General features: G+C 46.3%; 1 protein-coding gene across 1 annotated transcript in view; it reads right to left on the bottom strand.

Annotated features, from left to right (window-relative positions):
* The window catches only part of RAB44 (RAB44, member RAS oncogene family), a 43,951-nt gene that overhangs the window by 14,987 nt on the left and 10,761 nt on the right, over positions 1-18,203 (bottom strand). Inside the window, exons 2-5 of the mRNA XM_082346731.1 lie at positions 11,813-12,030; positions 3,374-3,485; positions 1,495-1,669; positions 87-233 (exon numbers count right to left, since the gene is read on the bottom strand). Coding sequence (XP_082202857.1) covers positions 87-233; positions 1,495-1,669; positions 3,374-3,485; positions 11,813-12,030 — 652 coding nt within the window. The remainder of the gene's footprint in view (positions 1-86; positions 234-1,494; positions 1,670-3,373; positions 3,486-11,812; positions 12,031-18,203) is intronic.

The raw sequence follows: 18,203 nt of genomic DNA, 5'->3' as shown, positions 1-18,203 counted from the left end.
GAGAGAATTCAATTAAGATTCAACTAAAATGTAACGAGCACCCACTGTGTGCCAACACCGGGCAAGGCACCCCGGCCCCAACTCACTTCCTCAGGGTCAGCTCCAGAACCTCCTTGTCGGTCCGTGCTTCCTGCAGGCGACTGTTCATCTTGGCCAGAAAGCCCTCCAGGTTGCCTGCCAGCTGGGGCTCCTCCTGCTGCAGCTTCCTCCATAGCTGCCAGATTTCCTCCTGCCTGGGAGGGGAGGATAGCCAGAGATTAGACACGAGGTGGGACCAGGAGGCAGGGGGAGCCCCACTCCTCGGTTTTAACGGCAACGCTCCAAGAGACTTGGGCACCTGGGCCACGAAAATCTATTTACACCCTACAAGGTGAAGCTCAAATGCCACCTCCCCCAGGAACCTTTCCCAGTTGTGCCCTTTCCCTTCGTGAATCCCCACAACACTTTGTCTCTCTATGGTTTGGTGATTAATTGTGGGGTGGGGGAACTTGGGAGTCCGATGGCCCAGGGCTTCCATCTGTCTTCTCTCTTCTCCCACTCTAGCTGTGTGACCTTTAGCAAGTCCCATGCCCTCTCTGAACTTATTTGTAAAATGGCCACTGGAGAATGAGACACACCCAGTGAAAGCACCGGCTTGGGGTCTGGCACCCAGGTGGCACTCAATAAATGCTGCTTTCACATGGATTTAACTAGGTCATGAAGACAGATGCCTGAGGGCTGAGCCCAGGCCAAAGCTGCCAAGTGGGTAAATCACTCCCCACCACACCTGTCCCGCCAGGCTGCACCCCAATCCCACCCTGCCTGCCCCACAACAGCTGCCCCACCCTCTGAGAGCTTGTCCTCACAGAGACCTGCGGGGTGGGAGAAACTGGGAGAACCTGGGCAGACAGGTGAGGGCGATTCCCTTGTTGGTTCTAACAGACCCAGTGGGACCTGGGGGGTGTGAGAGGGGCATTTCTAGGCAGGAGCCCCTTCTCTAAGCATGAGTGAACGCCAAAAGCCCAGAGCCTGAGGCAGTCTCCAAGCTCTCCTGTCTCCAGTCCTGCCCAACTCAAAGCATCACCATGCCTGAAAAGCATCCCCCATCATACCCCTGGGGGACCCTCTTTTTGGCACCCTTGGGGAGCTTTGCATTTTTAAGAATTGAGTCCCCTTAGGGAGCTGACCCTTCAACTCGCTAATCCTTCTGAGGAGTGACCATGTAGGGCAGGACAGGGAGGGAGAGGTTGAGTGGGATGGACTCCTAGTGGGTAGGCTTTCTCCACACGTGGCTTCATTTAATCCCACAGCAGCTCTTATGCTCACTCTGTGGCCGGGGAAACAGAGGTCGGAGGTTAGGCTACTTGCCCGCAGTCGCACAGCTAACAAGTGGCTAAACCAGGATTTCTGCCCAGCTCTACCTGGTGGCTCCCACTCGACCTTGTGTCCAGGAGAGTCCTCACCCCCACTGACCAGCAGTGGCTCTCCCTGCACCCACAACCATGCTGGCCTTACTCGGGAAGTGAGTGGCTGGCTGCCGGTTGCTCCATGAAGGCAAAGAACGCCTCCTTCTCCTCAGTGTCGGCCTCCTCCTGCACTGGGAAGCTGGTGGCTACAGATCCTCGCTTGGAGGACTGTGGCCTCCTTCTGTGGAGCCTGTGGGTGCTCGGGCTGGAGCCAAAGATGTTCTCTGTGAGACAGAGGGGTGCAGAAGGGAGCAGAGTGAGGTTCAGCTCAATCCCTTGACCTCCCACCTTGCCTTGCTCCAGTCACTGGGGAAATCGTTATATCTGTGTCAGTCACATTTTACTGGGCCAGGGTCATACATTCCTCACATCAACCTTTGGCGTCTACTCAAGGTAGACACTGTGTCCCTTTTACAGATGAACATCTGAGGTCCAGAGAGGCCAAAAGACTTGCTGGAAGTCACACAGCAGCTCCACGGTGGCCAACACAGTCTTTTCACTCAGTCAAGGGATATTTATTGAGCATCTACTATGTGCTAGGGACAAAATTGGCCAAAATCCCTGCCCTGGTGGAGCTGACAGTCTATGAATGCTGAAAAGGACACTTTTTTTTTTTTTTTTTTAAAGTAGATTTGCCAAGTGAGCTAAAGGAATGAACAGGGTAATTTCCACTGAGAGACTAGACAGAGTCTACTTTAGAGGGGGTGGTTAGGAGTGTCCTGAGGAAGTGACACTGGAACTGAGATGTGACTAACAAGAAGGAACAAGCGATGTGGATTTCTAGGGAAGCATATTCCAGGCTGAGAGAACAGCACATGCGAAGGCCCTGAGGTAAGAGCCAGATTGGCATGCTGGAGGAGGCGAGTGGTATTGAGTGAGCCCAAGAGGTTGGAAGGGTCTGGATGGTGCTGGCCTGTAGGCCCTGGGAAGGGGGTTGAATTTTGTTCCATAGACCTTGGGAAGTCCCCAGTATAGTGGGCACAATGGACACAGATGTGAAGATGGCCTCTTGGGGCTACATGGACAAAATGTTCCCTCTGCCCCACTCCCGATTCCAGACCCTCATTTCCCCTCCCTACTCCCAGCTTCTCAATCACCAGAACTGGAGCAACCACCTCCTGGGGCAGCCCCAACCTATAAATGCAGATTCCTGGCCTCCCTTCCTGTTGTTCCCCAAACTCTTGGACACTCAGCAGACCGGAGAACTCCAGATGGCTTTGCAGACATTAAAAGCTGAACAGTGCTTTTCAGGATCTCTGCAAGGACACCACTCCTTCCATTCCCTGGGCCAGAAGGTCTTCCCCCATCAAGCTCAGCAGGAATATTGTGCACCTCCGGCTTTGGTGTCTTTAGGTCCTTCTGGGCATGTCTTGAGAAGCCGGTGTTGGAGTAACCTTGGCCAGTGAGGGCTAAGGAAGGGCTTGGGAAGCCCCCACCCACTAAACATCACCCTCTGCTGCTCCCTGGGGCCTCGATTTCCTTTAACCAAAGCCAGAATATGACCTTCTTCAGGCAGAAACAAGGCCTGTGGTCTCAAGAACAGGTGGTGCTTAACCTCTTGCTCAAGGGAAACCTTTTACTGGGGAGAAGACAAGGGAGGCATCAGAAAGCAAGCCTGGAGGCCTCTCTGGAGGAGGGGGATGCTCAGGGGAGCCACCAGCCAATAACTGCTCTCTCTGGTCGAAAGGAAGTCAAGTCTCCTGGGCTAGAGTCTTCAGGCTCAGCTCTGCCTCGAACCAACTGCCTTCCCACTCAGGCTTAGTGTTCTCCTCTCCACAGAAATCTGTATCATCATCCATGCTCAGAACTGCCCTTGGGCATGTTATGAAGGTCCTGTGATTGGCAGGGAGTCCTGGGGTCTTTCCTGTCTGCCCAGCCTTGCCTCATGCTGGGCACACTCCCCAGAGGCCCCCCCAGGACAGACATACTGAGCCCAGAGCTGAATTCTTCAAGGGAGAGGCGTCCCTTCCGCTCCACATCCACCCAGTCAAAGATCATCCCCGGCTCCTCCTTGCTGCCCAGGAAGCTGAACGTGGCCACCTGCAAGGAAGAGGTAAGTTGGGCGCTGTTCCCACTGGGGAGGGCTCTGGGCCACCCTCAGAAAAGGAGAAGGTGTTTGTCTTCAGCCATCCCCACCTCCCCTCTCCCCAGTTTTGGAGTCCCACCGCCAACCTGACCTCAAGGCCGACCCTTGAGGCTCTTGGACCCTATCCAAGGCCACCCTCTCAGCAGTGCCCTGAACTTTGTCCACACCTTTTCCCTTCCTCCATCCAACATCAAAACCTACCTGTTCTGAGTCTCATCCCTTTAGGACTCTAATAAAGGACAGTAGCCAATCCTCCCCAGAATGTGTTTATCAGTCTTCAAAAATTATCTAAAACTATTCAATGATGCAGTATAACAGACTATGTTCTGAATTAAAATATTAATATCTAGTTTAAAATTTTAATTAGAACTTGGAGGACTTCCCTGGTGGTACAGTGGTTAGGAATCCGCCTGCCAATGCAGGGGACACGGGTTTGAGCCCTGGTCCAGGAGGATCCCACACGCCGCGGAACAAGTAAGCCCATGCGCCACAACTACTGAGCCTGCGCCCTAGAGCCCATGAGCCACAACTACTGAGCCCGCGTGCCACAACTACTGAAGCCCATGCGCCTAGAGCCCGTGCTCCACAACAAGAGAAGCCACCCCAATGAGAAGCCCGCGCACCGCCATGAAGAGTAGCCCCCGCTTGCTGCAACTAGAGAAAGCCCGCACACAGCAACGAAGACCCAATGCAGCCAAGAATAAAATAAATAAATAAATAAATTTATTTTTTTTAAAAAAAACTTGGAATTGCTTGTTCATGTTAAATATAGAATGAATCCTAGATTATTTTTTTATTACATATGGGTTAGGATTAGGCTCAGATGTATTCAGCAAAAACAAACTAACAAACAATAACAGAAAAACTCAAATAGCTGAGGCTTAAATAATAAAAGCTGAGATAAGTAATCTGAAGTATTCGGGCCAGGGCTGCTGTGGCAGCTCCACTATGTCTGCAGGGCCTCAGACTTCAAGCTCGAGGCTTAACTGTCCCTCAGTGCCACCCTCCACATGAAGGTGAAAGAAGCCTCCGGAACTCAGAAATCTCTATTCCAGACAACAGGATGGAAGAAGCAAGAAATAAAGGTGTCCTCCTTTCCTCATATGAAAATAATTCCATCCCACCTTTCCCAGATGCATATATTTTACATAGCTGCAATATTATGATGTATATAATGCTGTACCTTTTTCTTATCCATAATTTCTTCACATCCATAACTCTCATTGAAATTGCTCCTTCATACTCTTGAATGGGTGTTCCAAAATTACTTAACTTTTCCCCTATTCTTGGACATTTTTTGGCTCTGTTTTCACTTCTATAAATAAAATGCAATGAATACCGAAAAGAAAATTATCTAAAACTTGAAAATAAGTACAAAGAGTGGACAGCACATCCTTTCAGTATTCTACAGGGGAGTCAAGGCCACCCAAGCATCTTCTAGATTCTGTGAATGTACTTAATTCAACACATGGTACTGATTAGGGGTCCCAGACTAAATGAAGTCACATGTTAACTTGTAGATTTTGTCCAGGAGAGATGTAAATAACTTTTGTCTGACAGAACAGATAACCCCAAAGATTTATGGCCTGTTGTACATTAACCAGCTTTAAAAAAAATCTATCTCAGCAATCCGATTCTAACATTTCTTTGTTAAATTGTCCAGCTTTTAAAGTGTTCTTTCAACCATTCATAACATCTCTCATTAATAAATGAGTTAAATAAAACCTCTGGTATAGACTCATTTTATTTTTGTCTAAGGGTCATGATTTTACCTTTTTGGAAATTCTACTTTGACAGTTTTGGAGGTTCATGGAGATGCCCCAGTGGACTCAGCTGTCAGAACCCAGTAAACTGCATTGCTGGAAAAAGAGCCCCAGATGGACTCTGGGAACCCAGGAACTTTTTTTCTTGGCTCTTGAAGGGAATCCCAAGTGTGGCAGAACTTTAAGTTTGCTGACTGTTTCTCTAGTTTTTACGTTTTTGTTTTTACTGATTTTCTGCTTCTGGTTTTGGTGGTAACCATGATGGGGAATTCCGTTTTATGGACTGACCATTTGTAGATCTCCATGGGATACATGAAGGAGACCTAGTGTCTGTTGGTTGAGAGACAACAGAAAATCTGGTTTGCTAATCCTTTGTTGTTGGTGGTGGTGTGTTTGTTTTTCTAGGTGTGACCTCAAATCAGTTAAGAATTTTGTGCCCGCTGGGGAGGAGAACAGCTCTTTGAAATCTGAACTGGAGAGTTTTTGTTTCTGTGTTTACTTTTGACCTGTGGCTAGGGTTGGAGAAAAGAAGCCCTGTCTGTGTGTCTACATGTCTGTAATTCAGAACGGCCCTTAACTCTCATTTTGAGTGTGAATATTTTTCTGTATCTGGGTATTAATGACTTAGAGTACTACATCTCTCACAGGGGTTCTGTGTGGCTTGGTTTGTAGAGACAAATAAATGTTTATATAAATCTAATGGCCCCCAAAGTCACAGACAAAAAAAAGAAACTGAACTTCTAATGCTTTAAATGTGCTGGACTTTTAAAAAAATCCCTCTTACAAGAAATTGCTAACTAAGAAAACTTTTAAGGATCCAGGTTCAGATAATTAAGGTGAATCTTTGACAAATTAAATTAAATTGGTTTAGGACTTCCCTGGTGGTGCAGTGGTCAAGAATCCACCTGCCAATGCAGGAGACACGGGTTCGAGCCCTGGTCCGGAAGATCCCACATGCCACAGAGCGACTAAGCCCGTGTGCCACAACGACTGAGCCCGTGTGCCACAACTACAGAAGCCCAGGTGCCTAGAGCCCGTGCTCCACAACAAGAGAAGCCACCGCAATGAGAAGCCTGTGCACTGCAATGAAGAGTAGACCCTGCTCACCACAACTAGAGAAAGCCTGTGCACAGCAACGAAGACCAACGCAGCCAAAAATAAATAAATAAAATAAATTTATTTAAAAATTTAATTAATTACTTAAATTGGTTTAATAATTTTGGTTTACAAAAGACAAATAATAGCTATCTCTGTTTTCTCCATCTTATATTAAATATAATACAAGTATACATTCTATTTTTCATAAGATCTGGATTTGTTTTTCGTGAAGAAACTAGTTAATCTGAATTTCCTACACTTCTCATTTTGTTTTACTTATCAAATGAGCCGACATTATCTTTACATGATGTTTAAGATTATAAAAATGTGAATCTGGGGACTTCCCTGGTGGTGCAGTGGTTAAGAATCCCCTGCCAATGCAGGATTCGATCCCTGGTCTGGGAAGATCCCACATGCCCTGGAGCAACTAAGCCTGTGCATTACAACTACTGAGCCTGCGCTCTAGAGCCCGCGAGCCACAACTACTGAGCCCGCCTGCTGCAACTACTGAAGCTCACGTGCCTAAAGCCCGTGCTCCACAGCAAGAGAAGCCACAGCAATAAGAAGCCCACGCACCGCAACGAAGAGTAGCCCCTGCTCACCGCAACTAGAGAAAGCCCGTGCACAGCAATGAAGACCCAACGCAGCCAAAAATCAATCAATCAATAAATTTTTTTTAAAAAAATGTGAATTTGTGTTCAACTCAGTTGATTCATTATTGTAACAAATTTTATATCAACAGTACTTATATTTTTTTAGTGTGTCACCTTACACACAATTTCCGAGAGCCTTAGGTAACTTGAAACTGAACTAATAATAATTAAGTTAATTGATAAATAATTTTTGGCTACCTGGAAAATTTCTAAGAAAAATTTAATACTGAAACATTGATAGCTAAGCATAATTTTAAATATATATCTTTTTACTTATTTTTACATGCTAAAGAGCAGCTGTTCTTTGGGTCATGTTAGTGAGCGAATTCATTTTTTCCACTTTAAATAGTTATGCAAGGGAAAGCAGGGATTCAAGTAGGTATGTGTCTACCCATATTCATATCAGCTATGTTAACAATAGCTAAAAGATGGAAGCAACTCAAATGTCCATCAAGGGATGAATGGATAGGCGAAATGTGGTATATACAAACAATGGAATATTATTCAGCCTTAAAAAGGAAGGGAATTCTGACACATGCTACAACGTGGATGAACCTTGAGGACATTATGTTAAGTGAAACAAGCCAATCACAAAAAGACAAATACTATATGATTCCATTTATATGAGGGACCTAGAGTGGTCAAATTCAAAGTAGAGTCGGGGTTTCCAGGAGAGAGGGAGCTGGGAGAATGGGAGCTAGTATTCAATGGGTACAGAGTCTTCTTTAGGGAAGATGAAGAAAATCTAGAGTTGGATGGTGGTAATGGTGATGGTTGCACAGCATAATGTCACTGAACTCTGCACATAAAAATGGCTAAAATGGCAAATTTTAAGTTATGTATATTTTATCACAATTTTTTTCAAGTTGTGCAAGGGATATGTGTGATTGTAGAAAGTCATGTTGTGTATTTGTGAGCTTTGCTAGTTTACTAAAATGCTGTCTAAGACAGTTCTCAATTATTTACCCATTAGTTTTTTCTGGGAAATAGAGTTTAATTACTTTGTTAAAAGTTATAATCACTCCGATGTTTGAGATGATACTAGGAACAAGAGTGACAGAGAAAAACAACTGTGTCTGCAAGGAAAATGGGATGTGCTTTTGCTTTCCAAGGGATAAGGGAAGTGGTTTTGTCTTAAAGTGCTTGGTTGTTCCAGAACATGAAAAAGCAAAATCTGAATGGATATAGAGAGTAGTAGAGGATTTGTTGAAAGGGAATCTTATTTGTCTTGATTTATAATACCTGAGTCTGAAAATAGACTATGAAGTATATGTTAACATTTTGCTAAATTTGGCTCAGTTTTGATGGGTTTAAAACTCAATCAATAGGGGGCTTCCCTGGTGGCACAGTGGTTGAGAATCCACCTGCCAATGCAGGGGACACAGGTTCGATCCCTGGTCCGGGAAGATCCCACATTCTGTGGAGCTACTGAGTCTGTGCTTTAGAGCCCTTGAGCCACAACTACTGAGCCCGTGTGCCGCAACTACTGAAGCCCGCGCGCCTAGAACTGAAAAGCCCGTGCACTGCAACGAAGAGTAGCCCCCGCTCACCACAACTAGAGAAAGCCCGTGCGCAGCAGCGAAGACCCAACACAGCCAAAAAAATAAATAAATAAATTTATTAAAAAAAAAAAAATCAATCAATCTTGTGAAAGTTTTACTGCCACATGTTATATTAATGCAAAACTAGAATTTGGCTCCATCTCTATTAAAATGATAAATTGGTCTTAGAGCTCTAGGCAAGGGTTAAAAAGGGGTTACTATTAATCTTCTGTGTAAGTTGCCTGGAAAACTGATTCCATGTCTCAGCAGAATAATTTTCTCTGCTTTATTTTGGCTTTATCATGTTCTAATTTTCTTTAAAACAAAAAGCAGAGCCACTTCCCCTATAAAAGAGCTAAATATCCTTGCAATAGTGTTGCCTTCTATGTTTATTTCAAAATGTTTTATTTTATTGTCACTTTGATTAAAAAGGAAACCAAGTACTATTTCTCAGGATCCCATGATTCTATCTTAATCTAGTGCTCTGTCTTCTCTGATAGCTCCTTTGGTTTTGCCTTCCCAACATCAGATCCTAAATTAAAAAAAAAAATTAAATTAAAATGTCAGGATAAAAAAAAAATGTCAGGATATCTTTCTCTTTATTTATTAAATACCTCAACACTATTACAAGAGCATCGTGGGAAGAACTGTCAGATCAGAAAAGATATTCAGCCTTTCCTAGGCTAAGTTTACATAGGTAAAACACTCTTAATATAAATATTTCAGAAACTGCATGCTTTAGGGGAAGGCCCTAGAGATTTCTCAATGTCTTTACTATGCAAAATATGTTCTTATCTTCAGGGGAAACACTGATCAAACTCTTATGAAATAGTTATATACCGTATCCCAATAGAACATTTTACTCTCTTCCATTCTGATATTATTAGTTACTGTAATAACTACAGGCTTTCAGTCTCATTACTAAACACATTTCTGCTTTCCTACCCTTGCCTGAAGGCTTGGTTACAAGCTGCAGGGCAGTTTGTGTCTTCCACAAAGCACAGACTCAAAGTCTTGTGGAAAAGGACTGTACCAGGTTCTATGAACTATTGATGCTTTACTTGGGTGCAGGATTCCAAGCTGGCATTACCCGACTTTCAGACTGAGCCAGTGGATCACAATTTCTAGGAATCTTTTCAGTCCAGAAGCAGCCAGCTCACCCAAGATCCAGTAGATCAAGAATTAATCACATAGAACTGAATGAATGGTTGAAGGAAATCGAGTTGTAGTTATTTGCTGGGAATATAGTTGATATTATTTTTTTATTGTTTTGTTTTTATGGATGTATGAGGAAATCTTCTCTCTGTCTTCTTGAGCTGTCTCTAACCTTCAGTTTAGGAAATTATGCTTTCATAAACTGAAATTTAACATTTTAAATGGTATCTGAATCTCACTGAACCCCTCCTGATTCAGAAACCAATACTTTTCCTGAATCTCTTTCCTTTCTCTGGCAATATAGTTATTTACACAGTTTCAGTAAGAATCTGTCCTCCTTTTTACTGGGATATAGTTGAATAGATCAGTTGTGTAACTGGATGTTGTATTAAAAGATGATTCTCATTTAATCAAGTGTGACAAGCCTACTGCAAGGAGCACTTGTGGAAGCAATGCCTGCAGAGCTCTCACAGGAAGCTGGCCTGGAAACAGGTGATAAGGAATGTTACTTCTGGGCAGGAGAGGGACCTTAGAAAAATTGGGAACCTCAAGAAAAGAGGAAGTCCGTCACATTTATAGGTGCTGCAGGTGAAAGATGCTAGAGAGAGTCTTATGCTTGGTTTCCATATTAGTAGGGAGGCCAACTTGTTCCAGTTTGCCCAAGACTTTCCCAGTTTCAACACTGAAAGTCCCACACCCCAGGTACCCCTCCAGCCCAGGCAAACTGGGACAGATGGTCACTCTAGGTAGAAGAACGAATAACAGAGGTTTTAAAAGTCCAGCTTAAGATTCCATATGAAAATTTCTGGAGAGAAGCTAAAATGGCTCAATACTTCAAAATTCTAGATTTGCAGAGCCCAGTCAAGGAGGTCCACATGCTTTATTTGCACCCTCGCTGCATCTAAGGAAATGATCGAGCCAAACCAAATGAGATCAGATTTTTTATGTCAAAAATAAAAAACTTTGGAGATTATTTATGATCACAGGAAATTATCTGAAACTTGGAAATAAGGCAAAAAGGTAGACAGCACATCCTTTCAATATTATATGGGGGTAAAGACTACTCAAGTGTTGTCTAGACGAGAGGAATGCACTTAGTTCATCTCATTGTTTACCTTTCATTAGAAGTCCCAGACTTATCGAAGTTACTTGTTAACTTGTAGATTTTGTCCAGGAGAGGTGAAAATAATTTTTGTCTAGTAGTACAGATAACCTCAAAGATTTATGGCCTGTTGGACATTAGCCATTTTTAAAACTGAACTCAGCAAATTTATCCTAACACTCTTCTGTCAAATTGCCTATAAATATTCCAGCTTCTCAAATGCTCCTTGAACCTGTCATAACATCTTACTGGTTCCCTCACTGATTGATAATAGTAATGAATTAGATAGATCTTTGATAAGTATTGATTTTATATTTACTCAAAAGTCTTTTTTTTTTAACCATTTTGAAAATTATATTTTAACATCAGCCATTTGTACTTTTCTGTGGCCCTGAGGGTGGAATATAGGAAGGGTCAGTTTTGATGGGGGAAGAACAAAGTCTGGAGTATAGAACAGTATCAGGAGGAGACAGCAGGTCCAGTGAGACTCCAGTAACCCACATAGGACCCTTTGTAGAAAATGAAGAGAAACCAAAAAAAAAAAAAAAAAAAAAATCCAGCCAATCTTGGTCTAGGTCACAGCCTAAGATTACTTTTTGGCATGTACAACCTTGGCTGATCTTCTGTTTCATTGAAGTTTGCAGTCATTGACATGGTTTGATTTCCAGGGCCCTGACTGCTCCCAAGATAAACTTCCCTGCTCAGTGGGCCTGAAATTATACCATTTGCAAGTTACTTCTTTGACCTAAAACCTTTCCTTTGTTAATATGCAAATGCTTCTGGAAGAGGGTAACACAAAAGGCCTTATCAATCATTTACACATTAGTATAAACAAATTCCTAGCCTTTCCTAAGAGCAAATTTGAGATGAGAGAAAGGGAAAACAGCAGACAAGCTCTACTTTCCTGGGATGGGAGAGTCTCAGAAGGCTGTGGAAAAGGGATTCAGGGGGATGGGGCCTTGGACTCACCGTCAGGTCCTCTCGCGTGACAAAGCCCCTCTCCTTGGCACCACAGTCCTGGAAGAAGCCCTGCAGTTCTGCAGCTGACTCGGAGGACCAGGACTCTGGCTCGGGGGCCACAGAGGCATCCTGACCATCAGCTGGCTCTCGCATCTGCCGCCGGCGGCTGGAGCCTAGCTTCTGGCCCTTTCGGGGCACTCTCTGTCCACTCTCCATGGTGCTTTGGCCTGGGGACAGAGAGGTGAGGGGACACTGGGCTGCTGAACACAGTCACTCCCTGCTCAAAACTCTCCCATGACTCCCCATCACCCCTGGAGAAAACCCACGGTGGCTGACGAAGCCCTGCCTGATCTGACCTGCGCTGGCCTCTCTGACTCATCACCCACCCTCAGCTGACGGCCTCCCACACATCCCGCTCAGGGCCTTTGCCCTTTCTGTTCCCTCGCCTGGAATGCTCTTCCCTGAGGTATCCACATGCCCTCATCTCCTTCAATTCTCTGTTCAACTATCAAAAGTCTTCTCCGGGACTTCCCTGGTGGCGCAGTGGTTAAGAATCCACCTGCCAATGCAAGGGACACAGGTTTGATCCCTGGCCCTGGAAGATCCCACATGCCGTGGAGCAACTAAGCCCGTGCGCCACAACTGCTGAGCCTGCGATCTAGAGCCCACGAGCCACAACTACCGAGCCCACACACCACAACTACTGAAGCCTGCAGGCTCTAGGGCCTGCATGCCGTAACTACTGAGCCCACGTGCTACAACTAGTGAAGCCTGTGCACCTAGAGCCCATGCTCCACAACAAGAGAAGCCACCACAATGAGAAGCCCGCGTACCACAACGAAGAGTAGCCCCAGCTTGTGGCAACTAGAGAAAGCCCACGGGCAGCAACGAAGACCCAACGCGGCCAAAAAAAAAAAAATCTTCTCGAGACATCATAGGTTCTATTGCCTTACTTGGGGGTGGTTACACAGGATGGTCCAGGATCTCACTGTCTGAAAGACCAGAAAGAAGCAACTTGCTGCTCTACCAGCTTATCTCCTCACATCACAGCTTCCAGAAGGGGCTCTCTCCATCCTCCCTTCCTCCCTCTCTCAGCCTCACCTGGCCTCCAACCTCTTTTTCCTCCTCAACAACATTTCTCTACTCCTTCCACATATGCACCAGGGAATCCGTAGCTCCCCCACATGGCTTTTATGGCCTTTCAAGACGTGCGCATCCTTCACCCCCTCACCTCTGCATCCCATCATGGTCCATGTCAACCTTTCTGAACCACTCGCCATTCCTGGAATGCCAGATTCCCTCCCACACTTGCTCCCTTTGCCCCAAACCTCCCTGATTCTCTCACCCCCTTGCCTAGCTGATACCTCTTCCTCCCTCACCTTAGAGTCTAAATTCCTCCCTGAAGCTCCCCCATGCTTCAAGCAGGGTTCATGCCCCTTTATCTGTGACCCCATGATGTTTTGGGCTCCCCCTATAGGAATATTACTCTGTGCCTCGGTCCACACTGCTCCCAGCTCCCTAGCACATAGTAGGTGCTCAAGTAAGGGTTGTCAAATTCATTAATTGGGGTACTTTCATCTGTCACTCAAGGTCAGTTAGTCAATTGATAAGGATTTTGATGGATAAGGATTTGTCCAGGTGAGGCCTCAAGGTAGGCGAGAAGGAGGCTGGAGTCTGGAAAGAGTAGAGTCTGGTCCTAGTGGGGGGTGGCGAGGGGGAGGTGAGAATAAGTCTGGGGCACGTAAAACTGTATAGGGTGGGAGGGGTTTGATGTGCACATAGGCAGCTTCCTGCAGGTGCTGAGACTTGAGCCAAGCTCTAAAGGAAGCGGGTAAGATTTAGAAGCAGCGAACAGCATGTATGAAGGGACTGATGAAGCAGGAGCACTGCACCCACCCTGGACTTTTCCTGTTGGGGGTCAAAGGTCACAGACAGGCTGAGTGGAGGGATGTGGGCTCTGCCTCAGGGGTAACGGGCTCATTGCAGGGGTCTGGAGCCACTGGTCTAGCCTCCCCTTGGGCAAGTTCCTTCACACAGGTTGCATAGAACCTGAATGAAGCAATTCCTCACCCTTGGGGAGGCCCCAAACTTTAAAGTGAAGTAGAGTCTCTGACTCCTCATCAGTTATTGCCTCTTTCTCTTCCCTTTCTGCTTTTTCTCTCTACCTGTTACTCTCCATATCTCTTTCTGTCTCTCTCTTGGGGCCTTCAAAGTCTGCTTCAGATGCAGTTTTAAGATTATAGATGTAAAACTGCAGTGGTGTGCTGGAGCCACATATTAGAGGCTTGCAAGAGCCAATTGTGTACCTCTCTTCCCAACTCAGCCACCTGCAATCAGCCGCTGTGGGAGTATTTACACCATGGGAATCAGCATATGCTACAGATCAGGGGTTTTTTCCCCCAAAGAACAGTTACCAGAACATCTCTTCTGCCTAAACCCTTCCCAAGATCTAGCATGCATTTAAGCAACAACTGTTCACTGAGCACCGACTGAATGCCGGCACAGTGGAAAACGAGCCTGCTGTGATGTGTGAGGCTCCATTAGGCAAATTAGGAAAAGTGCCCCTTCCTCTGGGCAGATGCAGCCCAGTGCCAGGGCCCACGGGTTGGCAAGTGGACTGTGGGCTGGATTCCAGTCCCCACTCACCCCCTTGGCCAGGTACCCTTGTACAGGACACAACATACATACCCAAGTGGAGCGCCTGGCCCTGTAGTTATAGGGGTGGACTAACTCCTGGTCTCCCCTAGAGGCACTCACATAGCCTCATGCAGGAGAAGACACAAAATTAATTACAGCACAGTGTGGAAGGGGCAGTAAACCTGTGTGCCAAGTGCTGTGAGAGCACTGCAAAAGGAACAACTCGCCAGTGCCTATCAGGGAGGACTTCCTGGGGGAGGTGACATAATTTAGCAGTGAGTTCCAGGGCAGGAGAGATCAGATTTAACCCTGGATCCCCTCATGATGCCCAGCCTTGCTCTGGGCATGTGTTGGACACTCAGTTACTCACTGTTTCCTCCGCTGACATACACTGTCCTTCGGAATGTGGGTTGTTCTACTAGATAACTGAGTAGACTCAAAAAATATTAGTGTCGTAAAAGATAAAATAAAGCAGGGGGACTGTTCTATATTCAAGAGAATAAAGATAAATGGCACCTGAATATAGCATGCAATCGTTAATTGGATTTCCCTTCAAAAAACAAAACAGTAGGGGGCTTCCCTGGTGGCGCAGTGGTTGGGAATCCGCCTGCCAATGCAGGGGACACGGGTTCGAGCCGTGGTCCAGGAAGATCCCACATGCCGCGGAGCAACTGAGCCCGTGCGCCACAACTACTGAGCCCACGTGCCACAACTACTAAAGCCCGCGCGCCTAGAGCCCGTGCTCCGCAACAAGAGAAGCCACCGCAATGAGAAGCCTGCACACTGGAACGAAAGAGTAGCCCCCGCTCGCCACAACTAGAGAAAGCCTGCGCACAGCAATGAAGATCCAATGCAGCCAAAAATAAATTAATTAATTAATTTAAAAAAAAAAAACACAGTAGGCATAAGGGACATTTTGGGGGCAACCAGGGAAATTTGAATATGGACTTTATATTAGATGAATTCACTGAGCAACGTGAAATTTCTTAGGTGTGGTACAAGTGTTGTGATCATGTAGAAGAATCTCTTTGTCTTTAAGGGATCCGTGCTGAAGTGTATAATGTCTGCATCTCACTTTCAAATGGTTCTGAGTAAATACATAAGCAAATGAACAGGAAATAAGTGTGGGTGGGAGGGGGAGAGTAAATGGGGCAAATTGTTAGCCATCTGTCCAATAGCATTCATTGAACTATTTGCTCAACTCCTTTGTAGATTTGAAAGATTTCTTAATAAAAAGCAGGGGAGATAGGAATTCGCTGGCGGTCCAGTAGTTAGGACTTCATGCTCTCACTGCCGGGGCCCAGATTCAATCCCTGGTCCGGGAATTGAAATCCCGCAAGCCATGGTTCGGCCAAAAAAACAAAAACAAAAACAAAAACAAAACACCGGGGTGGGGGTGGGAGCCAAGAATGAGATTCCAGGGGTTAGAATAGAGAATTTCCTCCACGAATCTAACTGTCTTTCCGCTAGTATCTCCCACTCCCCCATCACCTTCCATGTTGCCTCTGGAAACAATGATGAGATACACACCCCTCCTTGGGGTGCATCTGTCCACACCCAGAGGTCAACATCCATCCTCACTCACCATCCCCCTAAGAGGGGAGCTCCCTCCCTCCATGACCCCACAACCCTCCAATGGGCTGGGCCTTGGGCCTTGTGTATTGTAATCAAAGAAACACTCACTGAGCGTCAGTACCAGAAGAGAGTCCAACCCACCCTCTTGACCCACAAATGTGGAAAAAGTGGCCAAGAGAGGCAGTGACTTCCAGTCCCAGTGCTTTAGAGTCAGACAGACTGCCTCCTGAGCCTTGCTGCTCACTGGCTGTGTGACCTTGGGCAAGTCACATAACATCCCTGTGCCTTAGTCTCCTCACTGGAACATGAGACTAATATCTACCACACGGGGTTGTTGTGAAGATGAGAGGAGACAACTGAAGTGGAAACACCACTTCCCATTCCCCGCAGAGCCCACCTCTCTTCTGGCTTTACTTACTTTCTTTTTTTTTTAAATTAATTTACTTATTTATTTTTGATTGGGGATCTTAGTTCCCCGACCAAGGATTGAACCCATGCCCCCTACAGTGGAAACACAAATTCTTAACCACTGGACCACCAGGGAAGTCCCCTGGCCTTATTTTCTCTTAGCACTTGTCATCTTCCCAGAATATTTTTATTCATTTATTTGGTAAAATTTGTGTCTCCTCTTACTGAAACAGAAGCCTCATGTGAGTAAGGAATTTACTCTTTTGTTCACTGCTCTATCCCAAATGCCTAGGACAGTGCCTCGGATACAGTCGGCGCTTAGCAAATATTTGTTGAATATATAATCCATGTAAAGTACTCACAGCTATGCCCCGAAAACAGCAACCACTAGGTAAAGTTAACCATGACAATTGTGGTGACAACATGGATGAGGGTGAAATTCCATTTGAGTCTCATAAAAGTTGGGTGCTGTACAGATATGATTTATCCCCACTCAGCAGATGAGGAAACTGAGGGAGGTAGGCTCCGAAAGGCAGAGACCTGCCCAAGCCATGATGTCAGAAGCAAATCTGGCACCAGATCCACTCTCCTGGTTTGTCATGGGACAGACTTGCCCCAGGACCACTTCTTGGAGAGGCACCTCCTTGGCGGACAGGAGGCCCCTCTGTGGATCACAGACGCCCGACAGAGCAGCCATGATGGGACAGGACTTTGGAACAGGGCAGAGTGGGTAGGCTTTGCTCGGGCTGTGAGACTTGGGAACTCAAGTTCCACGTGTACTTCTGTTGATGGAGATAACACACACATGAAGCAGCAAGATAAGATTCCCAGTGCGGAAGCTTCTAGAACTGAAGTGCTGGGGGAAGAGTCTACTGTGATGTGGGTACCACGTCACTGAGTCTGTCAGGCTCCCACAAGTGAAGGGAGTTAGAATCCTGAAATAGATCCCCTGTGACCACATCGCAGGACATGGGATGCTCTTGACATCGCTGTCCGGGAGTTCCTAGTCGAGCTGCACCCCGTTTCCATCAGTCCCCTGGCACTTTGTAAGAAAGCAGCACTTCCTGGACACCTCACCAGTCCCCGCTATGCCGAAGGCCTCAGCATCAGCCCTCTGAGTCCGTCAATCCTTCTATCCCTGCAGGGTACTGGGTGGCCCCCTCCTTGCCTGTCAGGAGGCCTAGGGCAGAAAGGCAGCAGGTGACCTACCGCCAGTTCTGTCTCAACACACCTGTCCACCATCAGTCAGGGACAGTGGACTGCCCCCTCACGGCTTTGCAACGTGCGCCTAAAAACAGTCTATGCCCCCATCACGGCCAGGTATGGCCACTCAGAGACAATGGGGACATCCTTCAGTCAGTCCTCACGTGTGTACATGTGTGTGCACACATATATGTGCACACGCACACACACACACACACACACACCTCCCTCACGGTCAACTCTCACAGTCAGACAGGACACCCCTCACGGCTGCTGGCGTCTACGAAGGTCCCTGCCCTCTCAGAATCACTCAGAACAACACCCTCAGAGTCAGCCAGCAGGGGCAGCCCTCCGTCAGAGGCCCCTCCTCTGCCATATTCCCCTTATTATTTTTTTTTTTTTGGCCGAGTGCTGTGTCTTGTGGGATCTTAGTTCCCCAACCAGTGATCGAACCCAGACTCCCAGCAGCGGAAGCGCAGAGTCCTAATCACTGGACCACCAGGGAAGTCCCCACATTCCCCTTATTGATCATCACTACCTCATACCTGTAACAGTGGGAAACCTCATCCTGGCCAGG

This window comes from Balaenoptera borealis, assembly GCF_965194805.1.
Source record: "Balaenoptera borealis genome assembly, chromosome: 12".
Lineage (NCBI taxonomy): Eukaryota > Metazoa > Chordata > Mammalia > Artiodactyla > Balaenopteridae > Balaenoptera > Balaenoptera borealis.
The sequence above is the reverse complement of the archived record's forward strand: the minus strand, read 5'-3'. Positions and strand labels throughout refer to the sequence as shown.